Source organism: Mobula birostris, chromosome 10 (genome assembly GCF_030028105.1).
Source record: "Mobula birostris isolate sMobBir1 chromosome 10, sMobBir1.hap1, whole genome shotgun sequence".
NCBI lineage: Eukaryota > Metazoa > Chordata > Chondrichthyes > Myliobatiformes > Myliobatidae > Mobula > Mobula birostris.
In genome coordinates this window covers 22095753-22112573 of record NC_092379.1, presented here as the reverse complement: position 1 = coordinate 22112573, position 16821 = coordinate 22095753, and the positions used below count along the sequence as shown (strand labels likewise).

Below are 16821 nucleotides of genomic sequence, written 5' to 3'. Positions count from 1 at the left end.
GTAATTTCCCAGAATTCTGGAACTATTCCAGAATCTAGGGATTCTTGAAAAATCACAGTAAATGCCTCTACAATCTCCAAAGCTACCTCCTTCTGAACCCTCGTGTGTACACCATCAGGTCCAGGTGATTTATCTACCTTCAGACCTTTCTATTTCTCAAAAATCTTTTCCGTAGTAATGGCAGCTTCACACACGTCATGACCCCGATGCCCGGATGTTCTATCAGACTGCTCATGTCTTCCTCAGCGAAGAGTGATGCAAAATATTTATTCAGTTCCTCCTGCATTTCCTTGTCCCCTATTACTACCTTTCCAGCATTGATTTCCACTCTTGCCTCTCTTCTACACTTTATGTATCTGAAGCGACTTTTGGTGTTTCTTTAATATTATTGAGTAGCTTACTTTAGCATTCCATCTGATTCTCCTTATTGACTTTTTTAGTTGCCTTCTGTTGATTTTAAATGCTTACCAACCCTCCAAATTCCCACCAATTCCAGCTCAATTATATGCCCTCTCTTTGGCTGTTATGTTGCCTTTGAGTTCCCTTGATACCATAATTGTGTCATCTTGCCTTTTGAACACTTCTTCCTCTTCAAATCCCCGTCTGAATCCTCAGGCAACAGCAATAAGGCATTACTGAGGGTTATTTCCCTCTTGGAAAAAGACTTCAAGGGTCAGCGTAAAGGAGTCTTATCCCTTCCTTTGGAACTGGCAGCTGGATTCCATAAGCTTGGCTGCAAGTTCCCCAGACTGTTCAGGTATTTGCTTTGTCCTGTCCTGATCGAGAGGACATGACTAGATAGTGTTTGGACTCACAGAGTCCTATTGACTGGAAATGGCTTGTTTGTCCTTGAGGGCAGGACTTGGTCTCTAGGAGGTCTCAGGTTACCTCACACTGAAGGCTGCCCTCTAATTAGTTCTTGGTCACAGCAGTGTTTGCGTCTCGGAATACCATGGTGCAAATAAAACCTCTTACGATGAATGGACGAAGCAATGATTCTGCCCTTTCTCCAGTCCACGGATGGGTTATACTGGGACAGCCCAGGGTACCTGAGGATCAGTGATATGAGTGAAGAGTCAATAATGTGGAAGCTAGTGTCTTCCACATGACCCCTATCCTCATCTGTAAATCCACAATCTGTTGCTGGATCTGCCCGGAACCGAGTGGGCGACCGTCCAAGACAGTTGCGGGCATGTGTTGGCTCAACTCTCACAGCGGTATGTCGAACCGATGGGTGGTTCTTAAATCCAGAAAATAACCCACTGTCCCAGAGTCCAGGCAGCTCTCACCTGCCTTAAGTTTTTACCCCGGGTGAACTCTGCCTTCAGCATGAACCCAGAGTCAGTTGTACTGGGAGTAGTGACTGCAACCGTCACAGTCCTCCTGATACTGGATGATCTTAGCAGTCTCGACGGTTGCAGCCTGGGACACTCGGCTCACCAGTGACATACTCCCCCACAGTAAAAGCAGCGACTCTGACACCGGGACCTTTCATCAGCGGAGAGCCCAGCACAACCGACCTGCATGAGTTCGACTGGATCTTGAGCAGCGACGGGCTGGTTATGGTCCGACGTTGTGGGGTGGAACTGTGTTGCATGGGGACTGGGCTCAAACTGGCTCACTTTGATTTCCTGAAGTGGTCCCACTTTCGCTCTGCCAGACGATTGTTGAGACAGACGGACTGGTCACTCAAAGCCTCGAAGATCTCAGCTGGCTCTCCCAAGACGAGGCATCCTTTAGTTCTTCTGTGGTGGTAGAGCATGGCCATGGCCTCTCCATTCCAACCACTCTTCTGGGACAAGGTCCAAAATTCGATTGCGTTGTCGGCCGTGGACCATCCCCCCTGTCGAATCTTCATCAGCCGGTCTGAGTCTCAGCTGGCTCCAGTGAGGTGATTAAACACCTTCCTCATGGCAGCCATGAATTCCTCTGAATCCGAGCAGATCTCAGACCGATGTTCCCAATGCGCAGTGGCCAAGGCCAGGACTTTTCCAGTCCTGGAGAGAAAATGAAGGCCACCTTTCCTCGCTCTGAAAGGAACTGGGACAGCTGTAGTTCAAACACGAGTGAGCATTGGCTGAGGAAGCCACGGTAAGAACCCGAGTCACTGTCGAACCTCTGCAGGGTTGGGAGACCTGCTGGCTCCACAGAAGCACCAACTGGCTCTCCCGAGTGACCTTGGCTTCCTCCCTGAGAAAGTTGATGAACAGGTACCAGGAGGTCGTTAATCTCCAGGCCTTGTCTGGAAATCCTTTCACTGTGGCTCACCACAGTGAACGAAAGACTTTGATATTGCACTGGGTCCATGTTGGCTCAATCGTACTGAGGTGAGAGTCCTTGATAAGGCTGGTTTGGACCTAATTGCCGGGGTAAATGAAGCAAGGTTCTAGTCAGGGTATCAAATCAGAGCTGAGCACAATACTAAGCTGGATGATAGCACAAAGCAGCTTACGATTGAGCGCTGAACTTCTGTTCAGTTGTTCCTTCAATACTCAATTCTTGGCACACAAACATGATTATCAATTAGCAGGACCGTCCTGATCCCTTCAAGGGGCCGTGCCAGCTATCCATACTCCCGGAATCTGGTGCAGTTGGGAGTGTCTCATAACAAAGACTTCTGGCTGTTCATGCTCGCCATTGAGAATGCCATGGACACAATCTGTGATATCCCTGATCCTGACAGCAGGGATGCAGCATACCATCTGTGTGTCAGTATCGCACCCACAGAACCTCATCCTGATCCTCTGTCTGAGGAATCTCCTATCATCACTGCATTCCTCTTCGCCTCTCTCCTCTTCTGAGCCACATCACCTGACTCAGTGCCAGAGACCCAGTCACTCTGGCTCCCCTTCAATATTATATAAATTTATAGATTTATTATTGAGGGGAACAGCCACAGGTGTTCTCTGCACTTCTTGTACATTTGCCCTCCTTCTCCTGACAGTCACCCAGACACCTGTCTCCTGCAACCTTGGGGTGATCTCCTCCCTGTAGCCCCTGTCTATCACCTCCTCATATCTGCCACTTCTTCGACCATTCTTCTGATATTTCTTAGTATTTCTGTAGCCTCTCTGCTTCCTCAACTCTGCCTTCCCCTCCACCTCTCTTTGTATCATCTGCAAACTTGGACATAAAAGCCATCAATGCCATTATCCAAATTATTGACAATTGACATGAAAAGAAGCAGTTGCAACACAGACCCTTGTGGAGCACACTATTCACTGGCAGCTAACCAGAAAAGACCCTCTTTTCTTTGCCTCCTGCCAATCAGCCAGTGTTCCATCCATGCCAGTGTCTTTCCTGGAATACCATGGCTTCTAACACACATAAAATGCTGAAGGAGCTCAGCAGACCTGGCAGCATCTGTGAAAAAGAGTCAATCATCAATGTTTCAGTCTGATGAAGGCTCTTGGCCCAAGATATTGTTTGTTTACTCTTTTCCATAGTTACCGCCTGGCGTCATCCCACCTTTAGAATATTTCTTCTTTGGGATGCATCTATCTTGCGCCTTCTGATTTGCACTCAGAATCACCAGCCATTGCAGCCCTGCCATCATCCCTGCAAGTGTCCCCTTCCAATCAATTTTGGCCTGCTCCTCTCAGTGTCTTCTGCCCTATCCACAACTCCACCAGCCTTGGAATCATGCACAAATTTACCAACCAACCTATCTACACTTTCATCCAGATCATTTATATACATTACAAACAACGATAGTCCCAGTACAGACACCTATGGAACTCCACTAATCACAGCCCTCCAGGTTGAACATGTCCCTTCAACCACTAGCCACTCTCTTTTATGTGTAAGCCAGTTCTGAATCCAAAAAGATGATTAGACAATAGACAACAGACAACAGGTGCAGGAGTAGGCCATTCAGCCCTTTGAGCCAGCATCACCATTCACTGTGATCATGGCTGATCATCCACAATCAGTACCCTTTTCCTGCCTTCTCCCCATATCCCTTCACTCCACTATCTTTAAGAGCTCTATCTAACTCTTTTTTGAAAGAATCCAGAGAATTGGCCTCCACTGTCTTCTGAGGCAGAGCATTCCACAGAACCACAGCTCTCTGTGTGAAGAAGTTTTTCCTCAACATTCTAAATTGTCTACCCCTTATTCTTAAACTGTGGCCTCTGGCTCTGGACTCCCCCAACATGGGGAACATGCTTCCTGCCTCTAGCGTGTCCAATCCCTTAATAATCTTACATGTTTCAATCAAATCCCCCCCTCATCCTTCTAAATTCCAGTGTATACAACCCCAGTCGCTCCAGTCTTTCAACATATGACAGTACCGCCAACCCAGGAATTAACCTCGTGAACCTACGCTGCACTCCCTCAATAGCAAGTATGTCCTTCCTCAAATTTGGAGAGGAAAACTGCACACAGTACTCCAGGTGTGGTCTCACCAGGGCCCTGTACAACTGCAGAAGGACCTCCTTGCTCCTATACTCAATTCCCCTTGTTATGAAGGCCAGCATGCCATTAGCTTTCTTCACTGCCTGCTGTACCTGCACGCTTACTTTCAGTGACTGATGAACAAGGACTTCCCCTTTTCCTAACTTGACACCATTCAGATAGTAATCTGCCTTCCTGTTCTTGCCACCAAAGTGGATAACCTCACATTTATCCACATTAAACTGCACCTGCCATGCATCTGCCCACTCACCCAAGCTGTCCAAGTCACCCTGCATTCTCATAACACCCTCCTCACATTTCACACTGCCAGCCAGCTTTGTGTCATCTGCAAATTTGCTAATGTTACTTTTAATCCCTTCATCTAAATCATTAATGTATATTGTAAATAGCTGCGGTCCCAGCACCGAGCCTTGCGGTACCCCACTTGTCACTGCCTGACATTCTGAAAAAGACCTATTAATCTCTGCTCTTTGTTTCCTGTCTGCCAACCAATTTTCTATCCATGTCAGTACCCTATCCCCAATACCATTTGCTCTAATTTTGCACACTAACCTCCTATGTGGGACCTTATCAAAGGCTTTCTGAAAGTCCAGGTACACTACATCCACTGGCTTTCCCATATCCATTTTCATAGTCACGTTCTCAAGCATGATTTCCTCTTCATAAATCTATGCTGACTTGGACCTATCCTGCCACTGCTATCCAAATATGTCACTATTACATCTTTTATAATTGATTCCAGTATCTTCCCCACCACTGATGTCAGACTAACTGGTCTACAATTGCTTGTCTTCTCTCTCTCTCCTTCTTTAAAAGGTGGGATAACATTAGCTACCCTCCAATTTGTAAGAACTGATCCTGAATCTATAGAACATTGGAAAATAATTACCAATGCATCCACGATTTCGAGAGCCACCTCCTTAAGTACCCTGGGATGCAGACCATCAGGCCCTGGGGATTTATCAACCTTCAGTCCGATCAGTTTACTCAACACCATTTTGTGCCTGATATGAATTTCCCTCGGTTCCTCTGTTACCCTAGGTCCTCTGGCCACTATTACATCTGGGAGATTGTTCGTAACTTCCCTAGTGAAGACAGATCCAAACCACCTGTTCAGCTCGTCTGCCATTTCCTTGTTCCTCATAATAATTTCCCCATTTCTGCCTTCAAGGGCTCAACTTTGGTCTTAACTATTTTTTCCCTCTTCACATACCTAAAGAAGCTATGACTATCCTCCTTTATATTTTTGGCTAGTTTACCTTCGTATCTCATCTTTTCCCCCCATATTGCCTTTTTAGTTATCTTCTGTTGCTCCTTAAAAGTCTCCCAATGCTATGGCTTCCCACTCATCCTTGCTATGTTATACTTCCTCTCTTTTATTTTTATAATTTACCACGTATCCCATGCATCTTAATCTTCTGGATTAGCCTCCCATGGGGGACTTCGTCAAATGCCTTGTTAAAATCCATGTGGACAGTATCCACTGCCTTGCCTTCATCAATCTGGCTTGGCAGCTTGTCAAAAAACCCAATTAAGTTGGTAATGCACAACTTGTGCCACAGAAAGTCGTGCTAGCTCTCCCTTCTTAGGCCTTGGGTTTCCAAATACTCAGATAATCTTTCTCCAAGATTTTTCCTTAGCAATTTCCCTTCAATTTACGTGAGACTCACCAGTCTATAGTTCACAGGATTTTGCCTTGTTCCCTTCTTAAGTAGAGGTACAACATTAGACTCTATGGATTTCAGCGAGGCATTTGATAAAGTACCCCACGCAAGGCTTACTGAGAAGGTAAGGTGGCATGGTATCCAAGGGGACCTTGCTTTGTGGATCTAGAACTGGCTTGCCCACAGAAGGCAGAGGGTTGTTTAGACAGGTCATATTCTGTATGGAGGTTGGTGACCGGTGGTGTGCCTCATCTGGGACCTCATCTCTTCGTGATTTTTATAAATGACTTGGATGAGGGATGGGTTAGTAAATTTGCTGATGACACAAAGGTTGGGGGTGTTGTGGATAGTGTGGAGGGCTGTCAGAGTTTACAGCAGGACATCAATAGGATGTAAAACTGGGCTGAGAAGTGGCAGTTGGAGTTAAACCCCGGTAAGTGTGAGCTGGTTTATTTTGGTAGGTCAAGTATCATGGCAGAATATAGTATTAATAGTAAGACTCTTGGCAGTGTGGAGGATCAGAGGAATCTTGGGCTCCATGTCCACAGGACACTCAAAGCTGCGACACAGGTTGACAGTGTGGTTAAGAAGGCATATGGTACGTTGGCCTTCATCATCTGTGGGATTGAGTTCAAGAGCTGAGAGATAATGTTGCAGCTGTATAGGACCGTGCTCAGACCCCACAGAGTACTGTGCTCAGTTCTGGTCACCTCACTAGAGGAAGGATGTGGAAAATATAGAAAGGGTGCAGAGGTAATTTACAAGGATGTTGCCTGGATTGGGGAGCACGCCTTACGAGAATAGGTTTAGCAAATTTAGCCTTTTCTCCTTGGAGTGACGAAGGATGAGAGGTGACCTGATAGAGGTGTACAAGATGATGAGAGACATTAATTGTGTGGATAGTCAGAGGCTTTTCCCCAGAACTGAAATGGTTAACAAGAGAGGGCACAGTTTTAAGGTCAGAGGAGATGTCAGGGGTAAGTTTTTACACAGAGAGTGGTGAGTGTGTGGAATAGGCTGCCGACGATGGAGGTGAAGGCGGATACAATAAGGTCTTTTAAGAGGCTGCTGGATAGGTCCATGGATCTTAGAAAAATAGAGGGCTCTGGGTAACCTACGTAATTTCTAAAGTAAGAACATGTTCGGCACAGCATTGTGGGCCACAGGGCCTGTATTGTGCTGTAAGTTTTCTAAGTTTCTATGTAACATTAGTCCTGAGGACTTATCCATCTTAATCCTTTTTTGGAGGCCCAACACTTCCTCTGCCTTTACCTCTAAATTCCCTAATTTATTTACACACTCAGCACTGTTCTTCTGGTCCTCCACATCTTTTCCCTTTGTAAATACTGAAGCAAAGAACTTATTAAGTTCCTCACTCACATTCTCTGCATCCAAGCAAATGTTCCCCCCTTTATCATTGAGTTGTCCCACCATCTCCTGAGTTATCCTCTTGGTCTTGATGTATGTATAAAACGCCTTGGGATTCTCCTTAATCCAACTTATCAAGGACTTTTCATGGCCTCTCCTGGCTTTCCTAATTCCCTAATTCCCTTTAGTTCCTTTCTGGCTTCTTTATACCCCTCATGTGCTTTGTTTGATTCAACCTTCTGAAGCCCTACAAACTTTATCTTTTTTTCTTGACTAAATTCATCACTTCTCTGGACATGCAGGGTTCCCTTATCTTTCCATGCCCATCCTTCCTTCTGACAGGAACATACCTTTCCTGCATTCTGCGCAATTGCTCTTTAAACACACTCCACATGTCTGATGTGGACTTGCCAGAGAAAAGGTGTTTCCAATTAACTCTTCTTAGTTCCTGCTGAATGCCCTTGTTCCCTTACTGTTCACCCACTGAAAGGTCAGTCACCTGGCCAGGCTCATTCCCCAACACCTGTAACAGAATGGCCCCCTCCTTTCATTGGACTGTGCACATACTGATTTAAGAAACCTTCCTGGACGCACATACACTAAGATAGTCCCAGTTGATATTAGGGAAGTTGAAACCCTCCATGACGACAACAAAAATATTATTTTTATACTTTTGGTGAACCTAATTACATATCCATTCCTCAATGTCCTGGTGGCTTTTAAGGGGTCTGCAGTACAATCCCATTAGTGTGATTGCACCCTCCTTAAAGAACCTGGTACATTAATCACCCATTCCTGCCCCTCTCTTGACCAGGTTTCTGAAATGTCTATAAGATTGTAGTTCCACAAACTGATCCATGCTCTAATTTCATCTTGGCTAAAGGATGGCTGCCATTGGGAGCTGAACGTCCAAGGATATATGGTGTATCGGAAAGATAGGTTAGTAGGCAGAAGGGGTGGTGCGGCCCTGTTCATAAGAAATAATATTAAGTCATTAGAAAGGGGTGACATAGAATCGGAAGGTGTAGAGTCTCTACGGGTTGAGTTAAGGAATGGCAAGGGTAAAAGGAACCCAGTGGCAGTTGTAGACAGGCCTCCAAACAGCAGCCAGGATGTGGATTAAAAATTACAGCAGGAGAAAGAAAAGACATATGCAGTATATTGGACAAGTAGATGCAGTGAAAATTACGACTGAGAAGGTGCTCAGGAAGCTGAATGGTCTGAGGTTGGATAAATCTCCTGGACCTGATGGAATGTACCCTCGGGTTCTGAAGGAAGTAGCCTTTCAATACCTTTCCTGACATCTAACTTCTGGTCAGGTCCTTCCCCTACTGACCTGGGGTTCTGGCTCTCAGCCCCTGCAAGACGAGCTTAAACTCTCCCAAGTAGCATCAGCAAAGCCAGGATATTGGTTCCACTCCAGTTCAATCAACGTGAATATTGAAATTCACGATGACTATCTCAACATTGCACTTTTGACATGCACTTTCTGTCCGCGGTTGTAATTTGTAGACCACATCTTTGCTATACTGTTTGCAGGTCTGTATATAACTCCCATCAGGGTCTTTCACTCTTCCAGATTCTGAGCTCTACCCAGAACGATTCTACACCTTCCGATCCTGTGTCACCTCTTTCTAATGATTTAATTTAATTTTTTACCAATACTGCCACACCACGCCTTCTGCCTACCTCCCTGTCCTCTCGATACAATGTGTATCCTTTGAAATTAAGCTCACAGCTATAATCTTTCAGCCACAATTCGGTGATGCCCAGAAAGTCAATATGTAGCTGGGCTTCAAGTTCATCGAGTTTATTCCATACCCTGCGTGCATTCAAATATAACACCTTCAGTCCTGTATTCATCACATTTTAAATTTGCGTCCTCTTTTACATTGCAACTCATCCTGTTAACTGTAATTTTACCTGATCATCAGCTTCTTCTTAGTAGCAGTCTCACTACACACTGCTCCTGTTTGTAAACATAACGATTTGATCCTCATCCCTATCACTTCATTTCCCATCCCCCTGCCAGATTTGTTTAATCTCTTCTGAACAGCTCCAGCAAACCTGTCTGCAAGGATATTTGTCCCCTGTGGATTCAGGTGTAACCTATCCCTTTTGTACAGGTCATAACTTCTGCTTATCAAGGCCCAGAGGCTCGGAGTAAAGAGGAAAGGTGTAAAGTCCCAGGGGTTGTGAAGGCCTCAGACTGCGTTGTCTGTTGATTGTGCTGTCGTTGGGATTGCAGTGTCAGAGAATGCAATGTGAGATAAGGAAGCTGAAAGTTTGTGTTTCATGGGATGTCTCTGTTAGTCAATTAGTTACCTTGACAACGGTGACTAAGGTGCTGTAGAGGAAACTGATGATGAACAGAATGACAAAGGCAACAACTGTAAGCACATTGTCATCTCCATCCACGTGTCCCTGTTCTTCCTTCCCCTCCTCTCCTGTCAAGTCTGTGCAGGTTTCTGAAAGAATAGAGAAAGTGAGAAGGTTAGTTTCTTGTCGTTGTTTCTTGAAGATCAACATGGCAATAAAGTTGAGTAAACTTGATGACTTGTTTCTTCACAGCATGTCATTTGTAACCTGTGAGCCCCTGGACAGAACTAAATGAACTAGTTTCTCTGAATCAACTATGTTCGCTCTGCTAAAAATATTGACCAGGTCTTCACTTAATGTTCATTAACCATCATCCCAACTTGTAATTTGCTCTGGGGTGTGCATGTATGTTCAGCAGTCCCTCCAAGACAGTTTGTCCAAAGACCTGGAGTTGGTTCCTGCCTATTCATTTCATCGATTATTATCTCTGTAGTTAAAGCTTTCCAGATGCTGACAGGTCTGCCAGCCTTGTGTGAGTGGCAAAAATTAGTCATCTGTGTTTCTACCCAATATCTAAACCATGAATAAATCTAGTGAATAGTGTCATCACTGAACACATTGCTGCAGGTCAGAGGACATCACTGTCTACATATTGTCCCTTCTTTCTGTAACTCTCCACTTTCTGAATGAGTTCACCAATTGTCTTCACACAGTTGATAAAATACCTTTCCCTGTCTATTAAACTTTGAAATTGTGGACCAATCCAAAATTTTCTATCATTTGCACAGTGGAAACGATAGTACACATTTACCAAAATCTACTTGAATGTCTGTCTGTCTGTCTGTACAATGAAGGACAGAACCAACCAGGCAACACTTCCAGCCCCTCAGGTTTAAGTCACACAATTTTATCCCAAAACATACCGGCACGGAACACTGGCAGCCGAATGCTTTCCATACCTTCGTTATTGAACTTTGATTACACAAACACAGGCTGACTTTTAACCTGTCAAGTAGTCTACACAAGTTTCCAACAGGATCAGACCTGACACAAGGAAGTTTTAACAAAATCCGCAGGATCTCAGAAATGTTGGTAATTTATTTTGATGTACTTAGTCATGGAATATATATTTCCATTTTGAGCCAATGAGAAAGGACTTGCAGGTAACCTTCCTTGTTTCAGAGACGTAAACCACACTGTTGGAGGATCAACCATCAGTTGAAGGTTGACAACTGGAGTTGTTGGCCACTCTGTCCATGGGAATCTCTGCTGCAGAGAACCCAGTGACCCAACTTCTTTCCGTCTCATCTGGTGGGGAAGGGTAACTTCAGAGGGTTCATATTGGGAATGGACTTTTTCATTTGCATGATGTTTTCCTGGAATATTCTGTTCTTACACCATCGAGGCCAATGTTTACACCACTAGTGATCTCTCCACATCTAAAATGTAGAAGTTTTTACTTTTGGAAATGAAAGATAAATTGTGGAAAGTGTTCAGTGGGTTAGAGAACACTTGTGAACAGAGAAAGGGATAACACTGAGATAGCATCACAAGTGTACTCTGTACCATTGCTTCAGCACTAGTTCTGTGCCTGGCTGAGTACTGTGCATCTCTCTGGTTTACTGGAACTCAACAACTGTCTGATGTCCAGTTACATTCCACAATGCCTGCTCCAGTGGAACTCAGTTCCTCCAGTTCTGCTGACAGATAGACTTGCTTCATGTCTCTGAGACGTTGGTGTGGAAACATTGACCCTGCAGTCATTATTTCATCATTCCCTCACTGACAAGGCCAGCATTCCTTACTCTGCTCCAGCAGGTCCATCAGAGAGCAATGAAGAGTTTGATGTGAGACTGATGGATACGGGTAAACAGGGTAGGAAGGCCAGGGTCCTTCACCAAAGAACATCAGTGAAATAGTTTGTAATCTAAAGCTACAATCTTTCACAGTCACCTCTGGTTGTGTGTTCACGCCATTGTCCTGAGGCTTGGGAACAGACTGTAGGTCAGTGATCCTGGTACTAGTACTGAGTGGATGCTACACTCTTGCACATCTGTCTGAGATGCGACAGAGGGGCCCAGATGGGTATTTACTGATGGACAGACAGACCTTGTGTTGGTAGTTTAGAAGAGAGTTAAGTTTTGAAAGCATTGGATGAATTCTGATTCTTTCCCACTCTCTGCCTCTGCATTATTAATCCACTCACACAACTACAACAATGCCAGACTTGCCGTTACCTATTGACCTTGCTTGTCCCTGGGTTGTGACTGTGGCAGAGGATGTCAACAGTGGAGTGAATCTCAGAATCATACCTTGAATGTTTTTCACATCCTGCCTGACACTGGTCTTGGAGGGGGGATGAGACACTGTGCATCTGAAAACTGAGCCTTCCTTCCACTCCTCTGTGCTCACAGTCAGGACGTAGCTGGCAATGAAAGTCCCTGCCTGTTCCAGAGCAGTTGGTCTCACACTGGTGTTGGAAGAGATCAGAGAGTCCCCTTTCTCCCAGGTGACGTTTATTTGGTCCGGGTAGAATCCAGAAGCAACACACTCGAGGGTGACCGTGTTCCCAATCTTGGTCTCTCCCTCTGGCGGTGGCAGCAGTCTGACTTTGGGACCTTTTGTCTCCAGTGGAACTGATGGGCAAACAATGGAAATGTCAAACATTTTTACTGAGGTAACCAACGTTGTCCATTTTAATCGCTGACCTCTTGCCCACCTTTGGTACTTTTTGTCCGTGCTGATACTGGTGAGGTTGCAGAAGGTTGTTGGGCAGAGCAAGTGTACTCCACCCCACTGGTCCACTCCTCCACACTGGCCTGGAGTTGGCTGATCACTGTGTCTTGGGTTCCTTCCTCTCTCAGTTTTTTGGTGACATTTGCTTTGATTTTCTCCCTCTCATTCACCTTCCAGTGGATTTGGACCTGGCTCAGATCAGCACCCACAATCATACACACCAGAGTAGCGGTCTGGTTGATCCACATCTCTTCAATGGAGGGATTTTGGATAAAGACAGACAACTCTGTAGATTAGAAATAGAAAATTTACAAACTGGACAATATCTGCCGTCAGCTGGCTTGACAACTTCAGCTCAGACTTATCCTGTGCAGAATTGTACAACGGAATGAAATCAGGTTTGTTTACAGAGTGGGTTGCTCATCTCTGCTTACAACCTCTGACTGAGAAAACAAAATCAAACATCAAGGAGCTTATTTCATCGGGACCCAGTTGGGTCACAGCTTGAACTGTGGGACATTTGCCCAGCTACATGACATTTAGCTGCTAGAATGCCAATAAAATGTGCTATTGGAGCTGTGAATTGCAATGAGAAATGCAGTTTCTGATCAAAGACAGCATTTCCTGCAATCTTCTTGTCTCAGTGCAGGTGAGAGTCTGTAGATCCATTTGTGACATTGACCTGAATCAATGAGCTGCCTCATATCTGTTCAGACTGATCCTGGGATTCCTCCAGATTGAAAATTCTGATACTGACTTTCGAATCCCTCATGAAAAATCTCTCTTTTCATCTCTGTCACTTGCCTGCCCCAGTCAATGATCTCACTTTGTTCCATAGACATGGCTTTGTGTCCCATCATCCACATCATTAGTAATATCAGTGAATAGTTGCAGGGCCGACAAAGATCATTGCAGGGCACTGCTCACGATTAAATCCTGCTGGGTTCAGTCCCCTGTCACATGACACAGTGATAATGAAGTTGTTGATGAATGATTGCAAACAATTTCAGTCCATTAGTCTACAGCAGATCCAGGCATGGTGTGGGGGCAGCCACCTCAGGCCAGCATCGGACAGTCACTGGAAGAGCTGAGCACTGTGATCAGTAGACACGAAATAGCACACCTGGATTTGAACCACGACATCTTGAAGATCTCTCTGAACAATGACCACTAACATATCTCCTGTGGAACCAGAGGAGCCAACACTTGACCACTGTGATACCACCATCAACAACGGTTACCGTGCCAGCACATGGCCACACTTTGGTGAGGCCAATCACCTGGCTGTACTTCAACTCCCAGCATATAGGCAGAGACTAAAGACCACAGTGCTGGTAGTAAGGACCAAGAAGATATGGTCAAGGAAGTCACAAGTGCGCTTACAGGAGTTTGAGCTGGTGAACTAGACAATATTCAGAGACCTTTCTTCCAATCTGATGAATATGCCACAGTTGTCACTGATTTCATCAAGACCTGTGTGGATGAGTGTGTCCCTTCGAGAACATCCCGGATATCCCAAACCAAAAGCTGTGGATGGACCTGGAGATTTGTACTCTGCTGAGGCCTCGATTTATGGCAGTCTAGGCTGGTGACTCAACATAGGACAAGAAGCCCAGATACGAACTGCGGTAGGCTACTGGTTAAGATGGTGCCAGAGTGCAATGCTCCCTCAGTCAACGTCTTCCAGATAGCTCACAAAAATATCCTTTTCTGGTCCTTTGCGTCTGTTTTTCTCCTTAAATATGTTTCTCAGACTGTTAGATTTCGAGACTGTGATTTAGATTGGATATTGTTTCAGTGATCCAGTGCTTTGCTATCTCCAAAAAGATTCCGAGTATGTACTCAGATGGCTTTGATGCAATGAAACTTCAAGACAGCGTGTGAGCCGACGATTGACTCCATTTCGCCATTTAAAGCATCCATTAAGTGAGCGACAGTTTCATCGCCGATGCCTGTCTTTTTGTGGCTATCTGGAGAACACAAATTTCAAGTTGTATGTGGATACAGGCTTTGATAATAATGAACCTTTGAACAATTCCAATTGAACTTAGAGAAGGAATCAGATCCCTTCAGCTCTGGCAGACTTTTCAGGCCATTACTTCCTACAAGGTGAAACCAAACAACATGAATGGCAGTGATGCTTCATTCCCAGATGAGCTCAACGCCATTTAAGCACACTTTGAAATGGAGAATGAAACTACATGTGGGTAAATCCCTGCAGTGTCTGGTGACCCTGTCATCTCTGTCTCGGATGCCAATGTCAGAGCAGCTTTCAAGAGGGTGAATCCTCACACTGAATCAGGCTCTGATGCTGTGCCTGGTACGGAATTGAAAACCTGTGCAACCAACTGGTGGGAGTGTTCAGGAACATCTTCAATATCTCACTGCTGCAGTCAGAGGTTCCCATCTGTTTCAAAAGAGTGAGAATCATACCAGTGCCCAAGAAGAGCAGGGTGAGCTGCCTCCATGACCATCGCTCAGTTGCACCCACATCTACTGTGAGGAAATGCTTTGAGAGGTTGGTCACGGCCAGAATCAACTCCTGCTTAAGCAAGGACCTGGACCCCTGCAATTTGCCTGTTGCCACAATAGGTCTACAGCAGATGGAATCTAACTGGCTCTCCACTCGGCCTTGGATCACCTGGACAATAACAATACCTGCTGAACGTCCGGATGTTGTTTACTGATTACAGCTCAGTGTTCAACACAATCATAACCTCAGTTCAAATCAACAAACTCCAAAACCTGGGCCTCCAGACCTCCCTCCACAACTGGATCATTGACATCCTCACTGGGAGACCACAGTCAGTGTGGATCAGAATGAGCATCTCCTCCTCACTGACAATCAACACTGGAGCACGTCAAGGATGTGTGCTTAACCCACTGCTCTACTCTCTCTGCACCCACAACGGTGCGACTAGGTAGAACTCAAGTGGCATTTATAAATTTACTGTTGAGCTATTGTGGGCTGAGTTTCAGGGTGATGAGGAGGCATACAAGAGCAGGATAGATCAGTTGGGTTCATGGCGTTTCAACAACAACCTTACTTTCAACGTCGGTAAGACGAAGCAATTGATTGCAGACTTCAGGAAGGGGAAGTCATAGGAACACACATCAGTCTTCATTGAGGGATCAGCAGTGGAAAGGTTGAGCAGTTTCAAGTTCCTGGGTGTCAAAATCTTTGAAGATCAATCCTGGGTCCAACACACCTATTTCTTTATTTGCATAGTTCTGGTCTCATCCTTTGTCTCTTCTTCTAATCCTCTCTGTCTCTGTCTCCACTGAACTCACAAGAAGAAAACAGGAGGAAGTGCAGACCACCAGATTCCATCTTCTGGGCTGAGATTTCTGGGAATTCATTCCATCTGAGGGAAGAAATCTCTGCACCACAGTTTCAAATGTCCTGCTCCTTACTTTGTAACTCTGTCCCCTTGTTCGTTGCTGTATGACAGGTGAAATTCTCCCAACATCTACCCTCTCGTGCCCCTTTTACATCTGATATGTTTGTCCAGAAATCTGGATTCTTCTCAACTGCAAGCAATGCAGACACAAACTGTCTGGTCTTGGTCATTGTCTGACAGTCACAGAGTCACAGAAAAGTACAGCACAGAAACAGGCCCTTTGGCCCATCTGGTCTGTGCCGAGCCATTTGAGCTGCCAAGTCCCATTGACTTGCACCCAGACCATTGCCCTTCATACCCCTCCCATCCATGTAACATCCAAACTTGTCTTAAACATTGAAATTGAGCTTGCAAGCACCACTTGCTCTGGCAGTTCATTCCACACTCTCACAAAACTCTGAGTGAAGAAATTTCCCCTCAGGTTTCCCTTAAACATTTCACCTTTCACTCTTAACCCATGATCTCTAGTTGTAGTTCCAGCCAACCTCAGTGGAAAAAGCCTGCTTGCATTTACCCTATCTATACCCCTGATAATTTTCTATACCGCCATCAAATCTCCCCTCAACCTTCTACGTTGCAAGGAATAAAGTCCTAACCTGTGTAATCTTTCCTTATAACTCAGTTTCTCAGTCCTGGCTGCATCCTCTTAAACCTTCCCTGTACTCTTTCAAGCTTATTTACACCTTTCCTGCAGATGTGACCAAAGCTGAACAGGTAAAGATTTTTCCTCCTCATGTATATGAAGGATGTAGGTAATAAAGTCAATTCAATTCAATTCAATTCAAATTAGGCCTCAAGAATGTCTTATACAACTTTAACATAACACCCCATCTCCTGTACTCAGTACTTTGATTTATGAAGGCCAGTATGCCAAAAGATTTCATTATGATCCTATCTACCTGTGCCTCCATTTTCAA

At 45.1% G+C, this 16821-nt stretch overlaps 1 gene segment (V, D, J or C); it reads right to left on the bottom strand.

The window, feature by feature from the left end:
• The window catches only part of LOC140203910 (Ig gamma chain C region-like), a 46470-nt gene that overhangs the window by 12926 nt on the left and 16723 nt on the right, over positions 1-16821 (bottom strand). The window contains 3 exon segments of the C gene segment in view: positions 9774-9916; positions 12080-12403; positions 12487-12789. Of these exon segments, the coding sequence occupies positions 9774-9916; positions 12080-12403; positions 12487-12789 (770 nt within the window).